The 24932-nt window shown below is 34.6% G+C and overlaps 1 protein-coding gene across 50 annotated transcripts in view; it reads right to left on the bottom strand.

The window, feature by feature from the left end:
• Slo (calcium-activated potassium channel slo) overlaps positions 1-24932 on the bottom strand; it is a 149382-nt gene that overhangs the window by 13507 nt on the left and 110943 nt on the right. For 19 of the 50 annotated variants that reach the window (XM_076315902.1, XM_076315901.1, XM_076315913.1 and 16 more), the window contains 4 exons: positions 21553-21708; positions 20134-20210; positions 17210-17278; positions 3728-3796 (listed from right to left, as the gene is read on the bottom strand). In XM_076315902.1, the coding sequence (XP_076172017.1) occupies positions 3728-3796; positions 17210-17278; positions 20134-20210; positions 21553-21708 (371 nt within the window). Of the gene's footprint in view, positions 1-3727; positions 3797-10481; positions 10533-17209; positions 17279-19632; positions 19669-20133; positions 20211-21552; positions 21709-24932 lie in introns of all 50 variants that reach the window. The other 31 variants (XM_076315918.1, XM_076315919.1, XM_076315917.1 and 28 more) reach the window with 10 other exon arrangements.

Genomic DNA, 24932 nt, shown 5'->3' with positions numbered 1-24932 from the left:
TTCAAGATCATGGGAATTTTCTTTGACCGATATTAGAACACAAATTCAATAATGTGTGACGCTAAAAAAATTGTTTACAATCGTGCATGCTTTGGCAAACTTGTATACAACACATGGTTATTAATGGATTATTCACTGTATATAACAAGAGCTTCGAGATTCTCAGAACTCGGTACAAATCATTTAAAAATGATGTTCTAAGAAATTATTGCAATTTTTTTATACAAGAAATAACGTTCAGTTCATTTCATTCAATTGATTTCGTAACGTCTACGTACGAGGCGTAAAGCTAATTATAAGTTAATTGTAAAAACTAATACACTTCGTGTTCAGAAAAATATTTTGCGTTATTCGAATAATTCGCTTCATCAGTCATTTACAATAAATTATTCTTACGTTAAAAACGTATATATTTTCAGTTGATTCGTCATTTCTTTATATTTGTACATTCGTAAACGTGTACCGTCTTATTTTAAAAATGCCAATGGTCTTCGAATATAGGAGAAAAGAACTACCAAAAAAATAATTTTCATATTGCCCTATCTATATCTACAGATTATAGAAATTTGTCCAGTGTAAGGTTTTTGTTTTCAAAGTCATCACCCTCCGAAGTAAAAAATTCCTCCAAACGGAACCAATAGTGGGATGTCTCTTAAAACAATTATTTTTTGTCTCGATTATAATCTTTTAAACAATTTAAATCGCGTTTACAATTGACACTTTCGATCTGGAAAGAATATGAAGAATATTACCATGAAATCAAAATACGCACAACATGATAACGTGTGGTAGATATTTTCTTACCGGTTGCAATAACACAATGTGTTTTACAATACACATCCGCGTGTATTGTAAAATTTAAACTGATAAATTTTTCGAATAATGAACATCGGCAGAAGAAATTTAACGTATCAATGAAAACCAAACAATGCTCACGACACAAGAAATTTCCAGCCATTATGATGCGTGCTAAGTAATAGCAATAAAAAAAGCGGTTAGGCGCTCGTCACGATAATCAGATGAAACACCACCTATACGTAATAAATCGAGAAAATGAAATAGAGTATGGAAATGTGCCCTGTTCTAACGTTACCATGGAAAGATATTTTAATAAAAAATGTGGATCAATCTACCGTGCTTTCTACAACTATCAATTCATTGTTTTGCAATCGTTAATATAATGACATAAGTAGAACGTATATATATATATACTCAAGTAACTCTCAATATATCCATACAAGTGACACATATCAAAGAAGAAATACTGAAAAGTATATACTCTAAACATCCTTAACCAAATCTGGTATGTACTTAGCACATAGAAAATAATCAGAAAATACTGAATCGCTCAAAACATTTGAATTCAAACAGCATTTCTCAAACTGTCCATGACGTTTGCACTAATCTCAAGACCGGATTCGAAGAGTAAATTAAAGAAATAAAAATCTATCGATGCGATTCAAATGTGGTCCAGTCAAATATTAAACGTCTATATACTAAATATTTAACTATCGTACAAAAATTTGTTCGTATAGTAACGCTAAAGAGTGAGAAACGCTGATGTCGTTAAATTTCTGCTATACTACTTACGCAGACGAACACCACAATAAATGTATTGCATAGACTTAATTATATGGAAAGATTCACTCATCGCGTGTATATGATAAAAGATTCCAATTTACCGAAACATTTTTCTCAACGACAGCTTTGCCAATTACTTGGACCAATCTTAACACGGTAATCGGTAATTATTTTCTCAAAATATTTTAAGAGAAACTATTTAGGTAACCAGAATTAAATAAAATATTATACGAAACAGATCAATTATTGTGACTTATTTATTATAAACTGCTGTATTTCCGAAACAAGAACTCTAATAAAACGAAATCTATAACAGAACATGAGTGACGCTAAGTATGATATTAAAAGCTTTGAAATTTTATGATACCGGTACGTTTTCTAAGAGCTATGTGATTAATAAATTCTAATGAATTCTACAAAATGAAAAGAAAAAAATTGAAAAGGAATGGAAAAAAGAAAAACAGAAAGAAACAAACAAATGCAACAAAGAAAACAGGTGCATCGTCTAATGGACTCTATAAAATTGGAAATAAATTTTTGTGATTTATGGTGGAAATTAAAGGAGATACTACGAATAAATGAAATCAACTAATTAAACAAATTAACTCAATATACGAGAACTATGATGTATCTACGGTAGCTACATGCACTCTGATCGAGACCGGAGAAAGTAGTATCACGCAATCGTGATTTCAATTTTATTCCGATTGTAAACGAATAATTTTCTTCTATCACTACTTTCTCCAAAATCGTTATAAGAACAAAGTAGGCACCTTCCGATATACTATGTACACCAAACATGAAACAGTGCTGGATTTTGCTCGAAACAAACTTTGTATCGAGATCGTATTATTCAAAATCGTATTATTTTCGGTAATTAGTTTCGCATTAGTATATTTAAATTAATACAATTGTGTGTAGTATTTTCATCAATCGATCAAAGTAAGCAGAGAAAGTAAATATTAGTTATAAATATTAGCTATAAATTTAAAGTGAATTGTATTAACATATAATAATATGAATATCGCTTATGTTCATCTGTATAATTTTCACAAACGAAAAATTCCAGGAGAAGTTATTTTACAAAAATACCCACCGATGTTGACCGAAAATACTTATTTTTTGTATCATCTTCTACTATAGTATTTATCATGGAATAAATCGTACGTCCCTAAGATTCTCTATAAAAATTTTGATCGAGTTCCTACAGCCGTTAAACTTTTTAATTCCATATAGTGTGGAAGATACGATTTATTAACAAATAAATAAATATATATGTATAATATATATAAAACAAATTTTGTTTTGCGTATAAATTCAAATCAATTTTACCATGTAGTGTGATTATATACGATTTGAGTTATTACATAATTGTTCTACTCCAGCTAAAGAATACTATTGAAAAGAATTCAACTATTTCGATTAATTTTTCGATAACTTCGCGTCAATGATTGTTCTAATTCGATATAACATTTTCAACTTAAAAATTTCTTTAAATACTATCGAAACCCAATACTGTTTAACGTTAAACAAAGTATCTTTGTATCAAATCCCTGAGAGAAATATCGGAATCGGCCAGTGAAATGTAGTCGTTGTGATTATATTGCGGATGTTTACACAGGTACGACATATGACAACACGCAGAATATGTATAATTTGCATGTACCAAAATTTTGTATATTTTTACCAAGTATGTAATATATTTGTGCACACGTCACTGAAATCAAATGTGCAATGTACGTTGGAAATACGTAAGATATATAGAAATGTACGAACATTGTATGTATACAAAGACATACGTTAATAGTATCCTTGAAACATGGCAAATTTCTATGTTGTATTATATATTATATAATACAGAAATATATATATCTCTATCCTATGTTTGAAACGTTGTTCCATAAAAATATGCCGTTGGGTGAACATCCGCAGTCTACTCATGAGACAGAATCGAAAAAGAAAATCGGAAACCGACAATGTTAACAATCGAGAGCGCAAGTACTTTTCGCGAAGCGGTTTATCGAATTCTTTCGTCGGTGAGATTCTTTGAAAGCGATTGGTTACAGTGTACCAGTATATCATGTGATTTATCGAAATAAGGAAGATCAGCTTGCGAGATTATAGCATGGTTTTGATTGAGGTGTACCTGTACCTCTTACGTGAACCATCTTGGGCAGTTCTGGCGGAGTGAATGTGGGGGGAGGATGGTGGTCGTCTGTAACAAACCACTACACATGTTAGCTACCCTAACTAATAATCTAAGGCCTAATTGCTACTCTATTGCTAATCACTGACTAAATTGAAGTTTCGTTCCAGCGTTGAGGAATCGTTCAGTTTTACTTCACGAGCAACGAGTTTCGTTCAATGCCTCGATGTCTCGTTGACAGTCGGTTGTCACGGTTCGTTCCCGCAGCATTTTCAATGCCACATCTCCAAAGTCGATTGATACTTCCATAGCACAGGTACACTCTCCACACGTGTATCCTCGCCGTAGGAAATAATTGCGTCGAGTGTTCCCCAGAGGCTGAAGCTATGGAAGACTAATCACCTGGGAGACTTTGGCCGTTGTACAGACTAATCTCACGCTGCAACGGACCTTAGCGACTAATCTATTTAAACATTACTGCGTATTCAGACACGTATCACTTTGAATTCTACCGTTCCCAATGCTGCTCGTGGCAACGCGGACGAGCGAAGAATTAAAGAAGATGCAGCACTACACCCGCGACCAAAAGGGTATACACACTGTACAACCGTGAATCTCCTCCGCGTTGTACAAACTTGTCATCAAACGTATCGCTAATGTACACATTTCCATTATACCATCGTAAGCGTTGTACGCAGGCAATAATAATTTCATGCTTAGAATTCACAGAGCCAAAGAACAATGATCGGCCGATCTCACGAAACGCCAAGCCAAAACAGAAAACGTGATGCCTTGAGCGGAACCAAGATGGCGGTCGGCCATGGACGATCGATGCGAGAAACAAGAACAATCCAATATATTGCCAGCGGTATCTTTGTCTCTGTTAATTGAGTGCTACTTAATCGTACTTAAACGGCATGCAGTGATAACTTCTTACGATGTGGATATTTACTCGACATTGCCAGTGCACGTTTTAATCGATATAAAACTTGTGCGACATACTGGAGGATTCGAAAGAGTGCTCGATAAATCGTAGAATTCTATCGTGTTGAAGCAGAGTTACTAAGGGTAATCCTTGTTAGCAAAGGACCGGTACGAAACTCGTCGTTTGCAAAAAATTATTTGCGAACACGGCTCATTCTTTCGGCTAACTCTTTTTCTTTTCTTTTCTTTTCTTTTCTTTTCTTTTTTTTTTCTTTCGATGGCGTCGGTTAGGCTCACAGCATAAGGCTAGACATTACGTAGCGCCTGTGAAAGGCCACTTTGCACATTTGTACAGATGGACGGCCTATACAGGATGAGATGCTTGATACAGGTTACTCGAATAACTCGTGAACAGAGGTTGGTTTCGATTTCGAATTTGATATTGCGCGATGTCACGTTTCGGTTGTAATTGTAAGATTGAGCGTCGAGGATAATTCGAGGTCGACAATTTTCTTTCAAAGAGCGCTGTATGTTTCTTTGCTTGCTCTTTAATAGAGACCTTTAAGAGGAAACATACGATTCGAGGTCGTCAAAGGTCAGTGACGAAGAAAAATATTTTATTTTCACATGCAACGGGTAGAGTTTTTACGTCAGGTTAAAATCTAACCGTGCTTATAGCGTTCGTCGACGAGAGCGAGCGAGATAGAAGAAAAACGCGCGAGCTTCGCATTACCTGGTTTTTTTCTAATGAAAATTAAAATTGTGCACTTTGGAGTATGCAATTCTTCGTGAGAGTGATTGGTGAAATTAAACGGACGAAAATGAATCAAAAAGTTTTCTCGAATTACTTTTAATTGCAGGTTATTCGAATCGTTTCTGAACAAATGTTCGATTACGTATAATTGAAAAATAATCCGAATGGAATCGTGTTTCGGGTCATTTTCATCGGGAAAATCCCATGAATGCATCGATGATAATATATAATAAATATCTTTGACGCTCTCTCGTACGATTACAACCATAAAATGATATCGCGCGATGTCCGACTCGGTGCCAAGCAACTTCTATTCGTGAAATTGTTCCATCGTCCATCGTAAGAATAAAGGAGTTTGTTCGAGTGGCCTGTGTTAAGAATTTCACTCTATATAGTTAGCTTTCTAGTACCTGATTAATTTTCGCATTGGATTCTACGATGCTTAATATCGTAGGACATGCAAGAGTATATAATACAATTTTAGCATATTAATAAGGGAAAATACCGAAACCAAATATTCAAAAAATATATGAAACATTTGAAATTACGTGTAGCGAACGTCCTGAAAAATAATGCGCTACTTTTTTTATCGTGCGAATACAATTCCAAGGAAGTGACACCAATATCCAGAAATTGGAATATTTCTATTTGCGTTGTATTATGATTATCAAACAGTGACAAGATACGATAAAGTTTCAGGTTTGTAAATTATTTTGTTTGTATTTATCGCGTTGTAATATACATTTAAACTCTTTAAAGGCTTTTTCTATTAAAATTTATCCGTTTATGATGTTTAATTAAAATATCAATACCAATCGATTATCAATCACATAACCAGCTTTCATTGCAAATGGAGTACGATATTTGTTTATGCCTAATAAAAATGTAGTTACATCGTGTGATCGCGTTATTCATTGTACTTGAGAATATTTTTCGTTTCATCATTGTTACTTTTTATTTATCCGAATATTTAAATATATCCCACCGTCGCTATTTTTTTCTTGTCTACTTCATCACTGAAAGTATTTACAAATTCTCTATTTCCATTTCGATATTTTTTGCAATTGTTTAAGCAATCGATGAGTTTTAACCAAGTAACATTTTTTACACGATTGTCTATATTTCCCAGTGTTAGAGAATAGTGGAATAAAAACAAAGAACAGATAATTGTCCAGCAGTTGGTTTTATCTATTCCCTTGGGAAAAATGGCGAACAGGAGAAAAAAGAATAAAGAAATATTATTTATCAAGGTACCCCTTGCATGTCGTCAAATTTTCGTTAATTTTTTGAATCTTTTTGGTCAGGGATTATCCCTTAAAAAATTAGTAATATTCCAGCAAAAATAGTAGGAAGAATAAAATAAAAACAGATGTGCAAAAGGTGGAACTCTTCTTTCAGCGGTATCGATCAAAATAATACAGCGTTGCTCTGTAATTGATGATGGCTACGTATAGCCTACTTCTTGTGATCTATTTAAATATGCGTCTTCTTATTATCACGAATCTAGCGGCAGTTTAATGTATTATATATTATATTGCACACGTATAATATATATTACATATATGCATTATTAATTATACACCCGCTCCGTGGTAGACTTACTTGCATACGAGAAGTCTTCACCTACGTAGTAGTAGAGGACGAAGAGAAGAAAGTTCGAACAGATAGACACATACAAAGTTAGTTAAAGGGTTCTTTTCTTGACTTTAAGTGTTCATAGACTGTGTGCGTGTGTGTGAGAGAGTGTGTACGTGTTTGTGTATCTGTGTGTGCACGCGTATTTGTATAATGTATTGTCGAGGCTAGGTATGCATGTGTCACAGATGCCTGTATATGGCGATAAACATAGAGATATATACACGCGTTCACAGGTGAGTTACAGATGAGAAAATAACTGTGTGAGGCTCTGATGAGCGATGCGAGTGAAATTGTTGATTATTCGTCTTTTTTTTTCTTTTTCTTTTACTTCATTTATGCGCACATTGCTGGCATTACCGACTCTCTCTCTGTCTACACATTAACGCGAACATTAGAGTCTCATTGCACAGACTTATTTGCTCCCAAGAAAAGCGTTAACAATTTCGTGTGTTCATCATTGGTGACACTTTGTTTAAATTCGGTAAATCTAGAAATTACGGAATACTTGTCGAAGAATGCAGTTGTCGATGCTCTGCTGTTAGTTTCACTGGCACGAAATATTAAACATCGAATTAATTATTAGCCCAACTTTTATCAGATTAGGGTAATGTAGTCTACGAAATGATAGTCTCTACTGGCTCGAATTTATGAGTTTTTCTTCGTATAACGAAATTACTAGACACGTGGAAAACATGATACTTCGAACGATAATTTGATAAAATAAAATAAGAAAATAGTATTCGACCAATCTTAAACAACTTTAAAGACATGTGCTTCGTATATCTCGATTATTTACGTTTTCAACTGGTAAACCTTGAACGATTAGTTTCTTCGACATTATTGAATATTTTCCTTTCAAAGTTGCATACAAATTTTAAAAACTTTACCATGATTCTTCGAAAAGTATTCTGTAATCACTCAAAGCACATTAATAGTGCACACGTAATATAACATTTGCAATGATCTAGACAAAATTTAAAGAATCGAAGCAAGTATCAAATTATCGTGGAGCAACGTCTCTGATATTGTCGTTAATTTTGCCACAAGATGGGTAAAAAAAAAAAAAACAACGCAATAAAGAACTAGCTCTAAGATACTCTAATAACACGTCGAATGATCAGATATCGAACATCGATGCAAGATTAAGTCAAAAGTAGTTCAAGACTCAAGGCAATCACATCGCGCGAGTTTAGTCGATTAGTTTTAGTAATAATTCACTCACAGCAATAACCATCGAAAAGACACAAACCTCCAGAAAACTACATTCAAGACGACATTGATAGAAATATGTAATTTCAATTGCAAAAAAAGAAATGGAAAACATCACATCAATAGGATTTCAAAACACTAATAGTATTCTACTCTGAAATCAATTATTATTAGTTTGGACGAAGTTACACTGACTAGCACAACAAATATATCTATGTGTTCTAATCTTCAATACGAAATCGAGAAAATACTTATGTTATATAAATAACTGTAAAAATTATTAATTAAACATTGTGCTATTCCCATAAAGTATTCAAATGCGAATCTATTTAGTTTGAATGTATAATACTTTAAACCACCGACCAACACTTCATCAATAATGTTTTTATCGACGCTGTATCATCGATATGTAAAAGGTGATTACGGTAAATGGACCCGAAATATAGCTCTGTTCTGAGTGAAAATAAAAAAATAAAAAAAAAAAGAATTCTTTACGATTTAATTGTATCTATTAATCTGTGACACGATTTTTTCCCGAGTGTGATTGCATTTGAAAAAAGAAAAAGAATGAAACTATCCAACTGCTTTTTTGTACAACTCAATTTCGAAATGAGCGAGAGAAGATTCGAAATAACGAACAATATCTAATCTATTAACTAAAAACATTATTCTGTTTAATAATAGTTTGTACATACTTTGAAGTTTTAATGTCATAAAGTGCAATAATTAAAGAAATGTTCCTTTACTCTTATACATAGTCATGTATAATATACAATTATTTTAGAAAAGTAAATTTTCCATTCTTATTTTAGTCGGGATTATTTGTTCTTGGTACGCGGAGTCTTTGTTGCATCAAAGAATTTTTACTTGTTAGATATGATCAAATAGATCTTTTTGTGCTCACAATTTTCACTTTGAAAATAGTGTACGACTTCTCAGTAGTGAGTTTTAAGTACCTTCTTAATTTTCATCTACTTTTTTGTAAATTCCAATCGTATTGTTCCGGTTATACCATTATATTTCAGAGATTAATATGCTCTCCGTATGTATGCACTGTACAGTGCACTCAATAATACATACAATTTTTAATCTTATGTGTCATTAGAGAAAATTTTTGTTAGAAATTTCGATTTTATTATAACCAGAGAGAAGAGTTTCAATGGGAACATTTATCATTAAATTCAACATCTTTACTTGGTACTTTCTGTAAACAACAAACGACACTAAAGTTAACTCATACGGAGATAGTGTAATAGGTTGTTCAATAAGCTTTATCGAACAACAAAACTTATTGAACAACCTATTAAAGACCCACTAAAACTAATTCCTTTCAAGACTGATCTTTCGTTCTCTTTGCAATAAGTGAGAAACGAGACAAGGCAGTATATCGATCAATAAATGATACTGTTTATAGATTTAGTTTCAGATGTTAAAAAAAAGTGTTAAATAATTTGAAAAATAAGGCGTATGTAGAAGATCCACCTACCCAGAATAGATCACGATATGGATACATGAAGTTTATCGTCGTGACATGATATCGATAAAAACACACTGTTGATGATAGTAATAGATGCCGGGTAATGCTGATTAAAATTGGTACGCGTGATAACATTAATCAATCTCGAAATTGGTGAAACAGCGTCGATGAAAGTATTATCGATGGAAAGTTCGTCGGTGATTCGAAGTGCACCTGTCTTTCGTTAGATGTCTTGTTGAATTGAATTTTATTCAAATAGACCTTAACGAGTGTATCACTCCTTCAAGTTAATATATCAAACGTATACGAATAAATAATTCAGCGACTGTTGTAAATTTGAAAAATTTTTGACATCGTTATGGCCGGTGTAAACAAACAATTGCACGAGGTAATGGTTCCAATTCGTACAATTTTGCACGTTAAAACGCAAACAATTAATGTGTGTCGCATGAAAAAAATGAAAGGAGAACTCTAATATGCGTGAGACCTTTAAGTCGAATGCAGTTTACTATTAATGTACATCACCGTGTGATCTTTGTTACCAAAATTAACGTTACGCGTTTAAATTTGATATCCCATTGTAGGTTATCAATTTTGAAGCCGAATCGAATTAAAGGTCTGATAGAATCGGTGATGTGCTTTACTTTGCATTTGGTTCTCGGCTAGTTTTCAGATTCTGGAATGACGAAACAAAAAGTATGAAAAAAGGAAATAATATCGTGGAATAGAATCTACACGCGGGGGATACATACTTGCTCTTCCAACCATTTGAACAGCTCGCACGCCTTTCCGGAATGTGGCCACTGCCCGAAGGGAGGAGAACCAGAGCTGTTAGTTGTCATACCAAAATAATGTCAACCTAGATGCAGGAGGTGGCAACAGGTGGAGAGGGTCTATGTGTAGATCCAGTCTCGATCGATGGGTCACATATTGCAGTCATTCTATAGCAGTGAATTTTATACTAATATTTAAATGTCTGATGCTGAACCGAACAGAGAACAAGACACGTCTGCGTGTCATCTATCATGATGGAGAAATCTGTGTAAAAGCTCGTGGAGGCAAATCTCCGTATTCGAATTTTCATGGTAAATTCATTTTAGGAATTCCACTGCAACGTGACAATCGACGGAGAATTTTGTCAATAAACTGCTGATTATTGGTTAAATGACTCTGGTCTATTGCGAGGGTTAAAACACACAAAGGTACACTGTCCACCTCATGTGCTGTGGTTACTAGAACTCCTATTGGGGATCGTTTTATCTTACAAATTAATAATAATTACAGTGCTAACGTTATTGTTGTGACGTTGGTGAATGATGTTAAATGTGCGTAACGTGTGAAGGGAGAATGGAGTATATTGAGCCTGGTATGTTCGATAAACCCTGGGCATTGATCACCATCATCCATGTAAACTTAGAAACTTAAGGAGTTTATATATACCGAAGGCATTCACTTTGTAAGTCATGTTCATAATTCGAGAGCTGCAAACGCTTTCGGAGCTTTTGTTTCACACGTACACCATCGATCTCTCTTCTTCGTAAATGGGGTCACCGGTATTGGAACGAAACTTTCGAAGATCGCTGTAAGTCTGTTTATAGTCATTAAAATACTTCGCAAGTAACAATAGAAATGTGGGACTTTTGAGTATTCCTGATAGTGTTGGTGACGCGAGACACGCGCAAGTTCTCGAGTTCTCAGACTGGGAACTCGATCTCTCATGTTTGAACGGTTCGTTCAATTGTATATAATTTATCTACATACTAATTATGAGTACACAAGTTCCACTGATTTTATCCGATGCTGTATACAAGTAAAAGTTCCAGTTACGTATAAATCTATTTTTAATCGATTGCTAGTTTTATGTGACTCAATCTCTACAGAGAATATATATATATATATATATATATATATATATATATATATATATATATATATATATATGCAGAAAATCAAAAGAGTAACATTTCTTTTCGAAGAGAACTCATGCTCCAAACGAACTACCGAAATCGATGATAATGATACGATTATTTGATTCAAATTTAATTAAGAAAAAAAATATTCAAAGTCTAGAAATGATCACCCAATTATATGTCGTAATTATAAATTCTAAAGTTCATGAATGAAAAATGGTGTTTCTAAAACAACGATTATTTCATTTGATTTTTAAAAAATTATTCGAAAGAGGTAACATTTAACTCCTTAGTGGAAATAAATTCAATACGGAAACACTTTTTAACAGGAAATAACTATTATCTTATAACTCACAGAAACATGCAAAAACGTGATCTTTAGTAACGATAAGTATAATACGGTAAAAGCATTTGCTATAAAAGTTGTCGCGTTTTAATTTCATACGAAAAAAACTGGTAGAACTTATGCACTCATTAAAAGGAAAATGGCATATGAAATTGCTGTGTTATACCATATATATTACTTCGCACAATTAATATTGAATTAGATTTTATTAAATGAGACAATGGACAGTTTAACGTGGCCTGATTCTAGGAGAATAAAGTATGTTTCAATATTGTTATATTTCAAAGGTGTTCTGCGTGAAATAATTCACGTAAAAAATATTTGATAAAATTTGTTCACTTCCACGAGTATAACAATTCTTGGAATTGAATTTCGCGTAACGTACCAAGCATTTGTAGTAATAACACATAACTTCACATTATATGCATGTGCAAAACGGGCTAGATTAATCAGCTTGTAAAAAATCTTACGATGAAATATTGAGCAATACTATAGATATATGTATATATATTTATATATTTATATATATGTATATATATGTATATATATATATATATGTGTGTATATATATGTAAATATATGTATATATATATAAGGTACCTTGGTTCTAAACCAACCTACAGATATACACGGTTTGTAAATTGAAAAACATCCAAACAATTCGTTCAACATCATTTTCAAAATTGATAAAATCGCTTAGTAGAAGAAACGAATACTTTCTAACCATAAACGTGAGGAAAGTATTTAACGATGCTTCGCGTGAGCACACTGAAACAACGGTTAATTATTGCCAAGCCTGAAACGAGCAACTTTGTTAATTAGTGAAACGTAACAGCCATGAACATGTGTAGACACAGAATATACGATTCGATAGAACGTGCTTAGCGTAAATGCGTATCTGCAGAAACAACGATTTCACGTGAGAACTGTGGCCAAATGCGCATTAAACGCAACTCTGAACAGAGTGCACGAAATCTTATCGTCGTGTTTTTCACAGGTGAATTTCGATGCTCGGAAGTGCACGGTGGAGATTGACAGAAAAAATTTTCCGTAAAGTGTAACTTGACCTTGTGTTTCGAGGTCAAACTTTTCTCCTCAATTCCACAAATTTTTCTCGTCGAAAGTAAATGTAACGTTTAAAAGAAACCGTGTATCGCGAACGAGCCATTTCTTTTCACAAAATATTGATGAAATTTTAGTCGATAGATAACGTGGTACTGCTTCTAAAAAGAATGTGCTTCTTCCAATCTGAATTTAGCGAAGGAATACATACTGTAGAACTATAGGCACACTCAATTGTTACGACAGCACTGTAAAAGCCAGATCACCAGACATCTGGGGTTCTCCCACTCCTGTCTGAATGCGACACTAACACATACGTTATGCGCAATGTCTATGAACTTTCTCACAACGGATAGCTTATGGTTGTCTCTTTTCCATCGCGTGGTTCCTCTGAGAAAGTATCATTCAAAGCTGGAAAAAAAAATTGAACGAGACGGCACAGGAGCAAGAGCCTACCCCCACCATTCAATTAAGTAATACTAATTGATGTGATCATTTCGGACAACAGTATGCAACTGACATTGTGCATCGATAGAAGTGAAACTAAACTATTGACACCAATCGAACCCACATTCCTTAGCTTTGTCTTCGTTCCAGCTCTGAATACTAGAGAAGAGGTAGTGGGCCCGTAGTGGGCCCTTATGCTAGCCATCGCAGTATAGTAACTCCCCTGCTGTTTAAGGGGTATATATACTCATAACATGCTACCTCTTTTCGTTCACGGTACGATACTAGTTAACTCGCGGCTGAAACGCTAGACGGCGTTGCTACAGTGTCCTGACGCACATGCGCAGAATCATTGTGCAGTGAATTGTCCGACAGAGCGGATCGAAGCTTCCAAAACGGTTTTAACCTAAACACGATCAAACTACGTGCAATTTATAATAGAACGTCAAACCAACGAACAAGTTATTTCTTAAATATGTATAAATGCTCATTGCGAATGAATTTTAATGCATTAACTTGTACAAGATCAGTGTCTATGTTTGTCTTTAACGTCTGTCCATTTTGAGGCGCCCAGTAGGACCCAACTTAACCCAACATTGTGCAATATTTTGATCAACTCAGTTTTCTATCATTAACTGTATATTATTTACATTACGGTGATCATATTTATCGAGTCGTTGATTTCTTTTGTAGAAAAAAAAGTGTTTCACTACCTTCTTTGCTCCTGTATTTCTGGCCTCATATTCCTTTAGATCAGAGGTCGGCAACCATCTTGTGGATAGAGATCAGTGACCGTATAAGACAAACGAGTGGGTGCCGGGCTACATTCATCTGTAGTTAATAAAAGAATTTTTTCATTTGGGAACTGCGAGCCGTTGTCAACCCCTGATTCAGATAAACAGAAATACAGTAAAATGAAAAAGAATTGCGCACTGTAGGATCAAACTGTCAGTACCTACAAAAAGGTCAGATCAGTCCCTGAAGGGTACTACTGTCTTTGCTCTGTATTGTTCGTACAACCTCGCTATACTTGTTTCATCCACTATATACGAGCAATATACGTGTTATATTGAATTGTTCACTTTGCAACGTGCTGTTTATACTGTTATTGAAGTCTATCTAACTAATTGTATTTTTGCACCCTGTATTGTGCTTGTATAAAATCCGCACACAGACCAGTTCACGTAGGTCAGAACAAAATTAATTGACCGCTCAAGGTCACTTTTGGAACCGTAAATCGCACCTAGTACGACCATCGCAGTAACATTCCTTTCGGTTCGACAGACAGAGCCTTAATTTGCAAGAGCTCTCGAGAGAAACATCTGCCAAGAATATTCATACATCGGTCCCTGGCCCCTAGAAGCTGTCATAAAGTTTTTCATTAGCATAAAATTTCCACGTTTCTGTCGATCACGCGACCCTCTTGGTGCCTCGATAGAGATCGACGTACCATAAATACTCGTAATCAGTGGCCTCACCAAGTGTGCAATCTCTCGGATCCAATTCTCATATGCCCCCACCACATCGTAAAAGAGCTGCTCCATGATGGATATCTCCGCCACTGATTCGTTAGTTGCATCACCAAACCCCTTTAAAGCGACCTTTTATGCGTGAAAAGGTTCGAAAACCAGACACTCAAACGAGACGCGACTTGGACGTAATCTCACAGTAGTGGCAGCTAATAAAATTCGACATAAACACAAGCACATATTTAATTAAGCACAGATGAAACAGGACGCATTCTAAGACACGAGTCTGAACACATGCCTTGGAACAACTAAAACAGTTAATAAATACATCATTCGAATTTGGCACCTTTTTCGTGCAAACAATGGCGGCCAACTGGCATACTATTTCAAATGACTGCATCGCGAGTATCGTGCGGTAAGCAGAGACAGAGCAACAAGGTTGCCAAACGGTGAGGCGGAGACAGTCTATCGGTGGCCTTGAGCAGACAGTTTATTTTGTTCCCGCTAGAGTGTTCGTGTACGCAACAACAGAAGACGGAGTAGAAGATATGTTTTGTTTTCGGGGGGTAATGCTACGCAATCTAAGTGGCTCCAAAAACTTTAACAATGTTTCGTGAAAAAGCAGTTTGCTTGCGATACACGGTTCCCTTTGAACTTCTCATCCTTGCGTCAGGTAGAGTACGTAATAACAGAAACAAATTCGACCTAGAATCTCAGGATCAAGATGAAGTTTACACCGTGTCTTTTTATTAACTCCTACCAATCCGAACGTTGTAAATTTATCTGTGAAAGCCTGACAAATAGTTTCCAACACGCTGTACATTTGCAATAAGCGACAAAAGTATTTGTATCGCGTTAATTTTTGATTGCAAATAATTCGTACATATCGATAGAAAACGTGAGAAGAATATTCAGACGAGCAATAACAAAAATACTTTATTCTCAGAATTTTCAAACGATTCCTTTTCATGGGAATTATACTGTAAACGACATCACAAATTCGTACTGTAACTATTTGGTATCATACGGAATTGGTATTAATATGATTAATATTTAACAGTCTCATTGTTGGTTCTAACCACAGCTCGTAAACGATTTGTGTATACTTTAAGTTAAATGTAATATACGAGTTTGCTTGATAATTTTACGAATTCTTGCAAGTTCGCGTAAAATATTTAGGAATTTTATTTTGTTGCAAATGCAATATATACTAAATTCACAATTTCTTCTGCAACCATACAATCGCGGATCTGTTCTTCATGTTTCATTATTCCTTTTATATTTTTCCAATTAACCGAGCGCATGTAATGCGAGACTCACTCGCGGTTGCTCTATCTCACTCGCTCTCGGTCCATTCTACTCACTTTCTTTATTCTCGGTATACGGACTTTATTCGAGACTAATATTTCTATAATTTAGATCCCCGTAAATATTATAGAAAATTAGAATCTAAATATTTTGATTTAATGCGTCAAAAGCTCATAGAAATACAAACCATTTTGTGATGTACGTTTAAAATTTTATACGATACATTTGACTATATATCAATGATATTGTTATCGAGTAATAATGCAGACAATAAAATATCTACCTTTTTCTCGTCTTACTATTCATTCACGTTTTCTTCTACAATATGTTTATCATTTGGAATCAAAAGTCCACGAGATACGAGTACTTTCGCACTCACTGTGCGACGCGCAAGAGACCATTATATTGTTAGTTAGTAATGGTCTTCAACCGGTTCGAACTCGACGTTCCTGCTTTATTAGAGAACGATGCTCGACAAATTTCAGCTCTAGCAAAAGCCCAGCGAGAACAATACGAACCGAACAATGTCAAAGAGCAAAAAGTTCAAAGGTACTGTGGAGTAAGTGCATGTAAACGTGGAATATTAAATATTGAACTTTGATTTTGCATTTTCTTTTCTTTTTGCATCATTTTTATCATCTTACCTCGTTCATTGTCAAAACCAATGAAGCTCTGCTTGAGTCAATCGCTCTCTCGAAGTATTGGCGAATACAAACACATACACAATATGCAACAAATATTTTTACTCAAGTTTTCCAATTTGACTCAAACAGAGAAAATTTGTCAGAATAATAATCGTTTTCGATTACGTATTGCCCCACAAATGCTTTGAAAATCTTTTTTCTTCTTTACGATTATTCTGACAAAGTTCCAAAAGTAATTCGACAGGATTTACATTGGGATTAATAGGAAAGAAAGGAAGGTGTAAAGACGCGTACCGTCGAGGTAACTGCTGTAGGCAGTGTTTCCTTTCACCATGCCAGTCTGCATCATCATCATCCCCACATCTGTAAAAATCGAGCGATCGGTCCGGATAGACGTTTGTGAATAAACAGGTAGGGTCATACTGTCGAAATAACTGAAACTTGGGAGAGGAGAGGCTTATCTGCACAGCTAACGCTACAAACGTTACAAATAGGGGTGGTTGAGTATATTCACGACAACTTTGCCACAGGATTCGTACGTCCACAAATCTATAAAAATTTGAACTCTGAAATGAGATCGAAAAATATAGTTCAGTGCTTTTATATTGTATAACTCTTTCGCTGTAACACGCTCGTGACAAATATAGAAATCGTCGCATACATATTCAATAACATTCGAATGTTTCGGAGAATGTTACTTCGTATGGATCGACGAGATTTTACGAATTAGATAAAAAAAAAGAAAAACAAGTAAATTGAATGTAATTTATCAATGTATTTATACATTTCTTGGAATATGAGTATTAACTTATCGAGGTATGTATAAACTTAGCAGCGAGAGAGTTGATAGAATATTAGATTTTAGTAAGAATTGAAGGACAATATTTATTTAGTCTGGTTTCTCGTTAATAAATGAAACTTATTATCGGAGTAAAGAAATGTTCTCTTGTAAATAAGCGTTTACTCGTTATATTTCATTTCAGCCAAATTTACATACGAATCCGAAAGTAAAAGCTGTATTCATCGCTTACAACCCAACCATCGAACAATAAGAGTTATCCACTGTACAATCGGGACGAAAGATGCTGGAAAGTAAAATTAAATAAAACTCGCCATAGTATTTCGGATACCTTCGACGTGTTCCTAGCCATCTTCGAATTCTCTTGCAGCCTAAAACGACTAAAGCGTCGTCGATCGAAGAAAAAAAAAAAAAAAAAAAAATTGAAAAAAAAAACAAACAAACAAACAGAACAAAAAGAAAACGAAAAGTTTTCTCTGCGATCTGGCAACGAAAAGAGATTCGTGAGAGAAACTTGTTTGCCCAGGGTTTAAAATTCAATCATGATGGACACTGAATTCTGTATAGAACATTGATCTAGATGAGCCCAGGTGAACCGTGTACATGGATGTGTATGTTAATGTCGTGTAACATCGTAAACAACAAAGTAGGGGGTTGTAGATTAATTTGAACGAAGTCCTTGCTCGAAGGTCTGTCACGATGCCTTCGGTAGTCTTCGTAGAGTCTTCGAAAAATTACTCTTACCATAGAAGCGTCTCGAAACAGTTCAATATCACGGATAGAACGTACACCGTGTCAGGATTAGAGCGGGAGCGCAGAAGACGCGCGACTAATTCGCAATCAGTCAGCCCTATGGGCCGGTGAAGGTCTCATCAATAACAGCTGGCACGCTGAGAGTTCCCACACGATCGGAGCAAAATTATGTTAAACAGCCATAGAAATTGGCAAGAGAAACAGAGTAAAGGGAGAAAGTGAGAGATAGAGAGATTTTTACGAAGCTGTCATGCCGTTAAGGCATAAAAATATCCGGATTGGGATCTAATCATGCATGCAAGACGAGCGAGAAGAGCACACACTAGAGTGCAGGCTAATTTGGTTGATTGGCCAGGTGGACATGCGCCAACTGACTGAACTATAAAAGGATTACATTTCACGTGTCATGTACCAAAGGTATTTCATTTTTCACGTCGCTCGATCGAGAGGTAGAAACGAAACGATGGCGATTCGATCGATCGAACAGCCTTTCTCGCACAGTGGGTAGGTACACCACGAACTGTGCGTTACGCGAGTTCGATCAAAATCGTACGACGCAAGTGCGCGCAATTATTTAAAAATTGTTCGGAGCATTGAATCGAAACGTTAAAACGATTGTATCGTGTCGAGATGGTAAATAAAGTAAATAAAACACGAAAGACCGTGAAAAACGAATAATACCCAATCGGTGGCATCGCAATCGCCTTGAACAGTGTCTTTCAATGAAGATTAATGGTGTCATAATCTCATCGCCATTATTATCATCATAATGATCATCGCCACTGTCTTAGCGTATATATGCAAGACAATGGTTAGAAACTCGAGGCATATGTACACATAAGTAAGACATAGAGAGATAGAGATATGCAAAGAGACAAAGATATAGGCAGATAAAAGATGATAGAAAGACGGGGAACGTGGGGAAGAAAGAAGGGGAAGAGAAAAATGGCAGACGTTTTTAGAGGCAGAAACTTTGGGAGTAAAACCAATGGTGATGAACGGGGTTTGGGTGATGAGAGATTGTTAATGTTTGAATGGGTACAGTTTATGAATCAAACTGAGAGATACAGAAGAGGGTTAAGAAGATATAAAAGAAAGAACAAAGACGTAAAGGCAATAGTTATAGACGATAGTAAAGGCTTAGCGAACGAGTATGAGACGTTACCTAAGTCCCGGCCCCAGGAGCGCTGCTGCTGCCCCACTAGATCACAATATATCACAAGAGGATGGTCATAACCATGTCACTTCGTTAATTGTCGCAGTAATTACTGCCACGGCTTTTCGTGGCATAAGGACGCGGGAAGAAAAGTAACGGGACAGGGTGAAGGAGTCATGGATAAAAAGAGCTTCCTGTGTGATTCGCCTGGTCTTATACGTAACTCTATGTTAAGTCGTTAACTGTTTGCGAGTCACACAAATTCTTCGGGTTCGATGCAAATAGCCATAATTGATCTTCGATAGGGATTTAAGTAATCGACTGACGTGTGATTCGCAACATCTTCGATATATCTAGCGTGCTGTATGTACACAGATATATCGTTAATTGTCATGTATATAAAGTATCTCCGTGAAACTGGAGGCCGATTAGTAAGAGATTCGATAGCAGAGAACTCAACAAGAATCAAAAGAAACTGTTAAGGAGTGTCACTAGACTAGAAAAACTTACAATTTTTGCACTTGCATTTCTTGATCAGAGTTTCATCTTTAATATCCTCGTGGCATGCTTTGCAATAGAACCACGCCCTGAAAATATACAACGAGCGATTATTCTCAAAAGTTTATTGCGAACGTGATTGTGTGGAAAGGAAACAGTGGTAGTTCTAAACATAAACTCGACGCTTCAAAGTATTGTGTAACTAAATATTAAATATTTTTATACAAATTATACTTAAGTGTTGAGTATTAAGTTGTGATCATATATTAAGTATTAGATTGCAATTAAATGTTAAATATTGGATCGTAATTAAATATTAAATATTGGATCGTAATTAAATATTTAATATTGGTTACGTACATTTAGGTCGATGAATTATGTTTACAATAACCAGAGATACAATTGAATAAAATCAAATTTACCAACGTATGAATAACTAAAAAATTAATAATACACAACTACGTAAGAGGAAACAGTTGGAAACGAAAAAATCGGATAGTTGGCTAAAAAAATATTCTTTGTGCATATATACAGTGTATCCTATCTAATTTAACAATACCAGTTAAGCTATAAAATGCTGTAGAACACATTTTGTTGAAATACTGAAAATAGAGAAAATATTTTAAACGACGAAATTGGGATACCCTGTATAATGTTCGTATTTTACAAGTTATTATTAAAGAAGATGTTAGATCCAGTATTGGTAGTTTGCATAGGTACAGTAATTTTATGTCTTTATTTCTATAGTACGCGTTGTAATTCGTTACACGAACAGATTTCCTTTAATTACACTGAACGATATTGCAATAAAGAAATCTTTTAATATAAATTATAGGGAACACCGACACATTTTTTAATAAACGTGTGAATTTTTTGTATATTTTCAAAGAACTGTATTCGTATAAAAAATGGCTACGCTCGTTACAGAAATAAAGGCATGTAACGTATAATTTTGCATGGAAACTGTTTGACACTAATTTTTCACCCTTCATCAAGTGTGGAACAACCTTCTGCTTCCCAACATTATTGATTTTAGTGAAGTGCTTAAACACCGCTTCAGGTATAAATTTTAGTTCTCTGCCCAAATATTTCATTGAAAAAGGATTTTGTAGAATACTGTTGTTCAATTTTTTAAACTGTAGATTCATCTTTTATAATTACAAAATGGGTATCAGGACGTAACGGGTAATTATAATTTGCGAAAGGTAAATAAAAAAATATAAAATAAAATTGATTGCTCGAAGCTTTGTTTTCGATTTCTTGTATCAAAGAATATTAACGTTTTAAATACAGATTGTATAAATCACTTCTTTAGACATATTTCGTCAACTTTCCCTTTAGTTGTTACTAATATTAAAATAAAGCTTGATTAAATTCCGTATTAATCGCTGTCTTTGACTATTTTGTTCACTTATGAAATTTCATTCTCACCGCTTCACTTCATCAGCAGATTGAGCAATGAAGAATCCCTGAGTATTTGCAACGATCTTGGCACCACGTGGATTGATCGAGATCTTACTGTCGCCACCTCCTTCGCCCTTTATCTCGATCGCCAGCAGCAACAACTTCAATTTTGTGAAGCATAACCTAGGACGAAGTTTTGCATAATATTCGATGTTTTTCAATAGCGTCGTAGAGGAAACTAAGCATCGTTACTTACATTCACGAATACGTAACATTTATTTATGTAATAGTATGTGTTTAAGCAAGTGCTTAATAAATCTGACGTAACAGTTATTTTTTTTTTAAACTAATAAATTTCACAACATTCGTTTTTGACTTTTAAGCGCGTAGAGTACGGGTATACAAAAAAAAAAAAAGAAAACAATTGCACAAATATTATAAATTAACTTGAAAGAACGTAGTGTCACGTGTGTAAACAGTGTCGCTTGACTTCATAGTCGTAAGCTGTACGAATGACACTGTCCACGTCGACTAGAAGCGTAAATACGCACTATGCTGTATGTCGTAAATAAAGAGCATAAACGATCATTTATTTCTATCGAGTGAACGTACGAAATCACTAACATGCTCCTCATTTGTACGATTCGTCAATACTTGAATTGAACATTTTTTCACAAATTTGATAATACTTTCGTATTTTTTTTATCTTTTGACACATTCAGAAGCTTTTTACTGGTTAGATGAAAGTCGAGAATTTCATTTCAAATTTTGCAGAATCGTACAAGATATTAGTCACAGCGTGTGCAAATACAAATAGCGTTGCAAAGCTTTCACAGTTCGTTCGCTATTCTCCAGCTTTAATCGCGAATACATTTTTGTAAATCTCCTCGAAAACAAATGTCGATTAATGTCACTAACTTTGCATCGTGTCGTCGAACTAGTACCGGCCGTAACGAATGGAACTGTGACGCTCCGTTCTACCATTTCGGCGAGAAACGAAGTAATAAACAATTATGCAAAGCAGGTTGTCCCAGCAGGCGGTAAAACAGGGAATGTTCGTATAATAGAATCGTTAATGTATAGTAACTCGAGTCATGCGAAGATTGACGAAATCTAGTGCGCTCTAGGCTAACGCTCTAATATCCTATGCTACTCCAAAATTCGAGGAACAGGCCAACAAACTAATCTTCCTGTTGTGTCCAATTGGAACGCGTACACAGGCACCGTGTGGCATAATAATAATAAAGATGTCTAGTGTCTAATACAGCAAAGGGCTCGTACTTGATGGATTGTATACTTCCGCATACAGAAATCAAATTGTGACGACGATTCAGACGTGTACAAAATCAACAGATAAAATGGACGAAACAATATCCCTATACACGTAAATAGCAGTGCTGAATAAAATAACATTTGGAATTGTATATACGTGGTGTATTTATACGGCTACAGATAAGAAACTGGTTTGCACCAATACTACGGCACACCATCAAAGAACGTTTGTTTCGGTGAACATTGCGAGGAACAACACTATTTTACGTTGAAACTGCAAATAATCAAATAATCCTCCGAGGTATTAACCGGTAAAATTACTGTTGCAATTGTGGTACATAAATGAGACACATATCCGATACAAATGTTATACATAATGAATGATATTTTTTATCTAAATTTAATTCATTTATTTATTACACGTTGTATTTATAATATCTATCTATTCGATCGATTGGTCATTAGTGACAGTTATCGTTAAGTGGTAATATTATATTTCTAGAGATCGTTTCAATTGATTGTATCTGCAATTAATATTACTTAAAGTATCATCGTACTTTTGCATAATAATAATTTCTTACGTTGTGAAAGTAATTATTGACGATAAGAATGGTTCGGTAATGCCCAGCATTGACAAGTAAATAATACATGCAGTAAGTACAGTGCAAAAATTGGGTCTGAAAGGACAACAGTAATAAAATAGCAATGTAGACGTCTCCAAGGACTCAAAAAATGTCGTGTGATTTGAAACTGTGTATAAAATACTCACAGATATTGGTATATCGAATCTTTAATTTTTTTCATAAGTGTTTCTATGCCATAAAATGTTTAATTAAATAAACAAACGATGTCCGAATAAATATCAATAGAAATGGCATGCTTGTGCATATTGAACTGCTTAACCATTGGGTTAAGTTTTGAAAAAGTGATTATTTCGTATAAAAATAATTACGCTAATACGAAGTGTAGACTTATGTCTACGACAATTTTTATTTTTTCTAAAATATAGCAATTCTAAACTGAGATAGCAGATTCTCTTATTATAATGAAATTACTTCCTTTTAAAATGAAACAATAAAAGTCCTTCATTTCGCAGTAGGTTTCTTTCTCGAGGAATAGTGTTAACTAACTATTTATTAAGTATACTTTGGGCTAACAATAAGAAGTTTAGATTTAATAAACATTGGGCCAATGAAATAAAGTAAAAGTGTTACTAGAAAATGAATTTTTTTGTTCAAATTTTGCTTCGAATACATTAATGTCGCATTTTTAATACTGTATCTTTAACATTCCGTTGTGCTTTAATTGACGATGTCTCGCATTAATAATGATATTACAGTGGAAAAAAAAGTATAACCCATTGTCTATAACTATAAATATAACTATTGGATATTTTTCGCGACTTAACCCAATAATTATAAAATTAACCACACGAATTACCTAGTATCGTGTAAAATAGGTGTAAAAATACAGGAAAGAGATGGAAATCATATATATATATATGTATATATAAATACGAATATTTTTACCATTAGTCACATTTTAGTACTTATCGAGTACCTAGGAAGTTAAAAACACAAATTTATGAAATCGTTTTATTAACATCGTCTAGTTGTGTACTCGTGTCGTACTTGTGATGTACGATCACGAACTCAGCTATAAAATTTTCCACAATTGATGAAAATGTTAGAATTAAAATTGAATATATTATATTTTAAGAGCAGCAGGCATGCGTGTACAACGAACACTTTTCATGTGGGGAAGATTAAAACGCTACACCAAAGAGCACTCACTATGGCAAGGGCAAAACGGAAAGAAAATTCATTTTCCACGTATCCTTAAGAAATTGATCAAAAATATACTATCTGTATGTAAAATTGCGCTTTATGCGTGTCGATAAAATTTTATCGTTATTGTGTATCGTATGATGCCGTAAAGACGTCAATATGAAAATACATGATACGTTCCTATGGGAGGCATGCAGATTTCATCGATCTAGACAATTTTCAAACGTTAATTGACCTATGCAACGTGTCATTGAAACAATGACACGATTTATCGTCGATTTATTGTAATTGTTATCATAATCGAAGAACGTACTGCTCAAACGTCTTAAATCCAGTAAATTGGAGGCT

This window comes from Ptiloglossa arizonensis, chromosome 7 (assembly GCF_051014685.1).
Source record: "Ptiloglossa arizonensis isolate GNS036 chromosome 7, iyPtiAriz1_principal, whole genome shotgun sequence".
Taxonomy (NCBI): Eukaryota; Metazoa; Arthropoda; class Insecta; order Hymenoptera; family Colletidae; genus Ptiloglossa; species Ptiloglossa arizonensis.
Note: the sequence above shows the minus strand (reverse complement) of the source record. Positions and strands in the feature narration are given on the sequence as shown.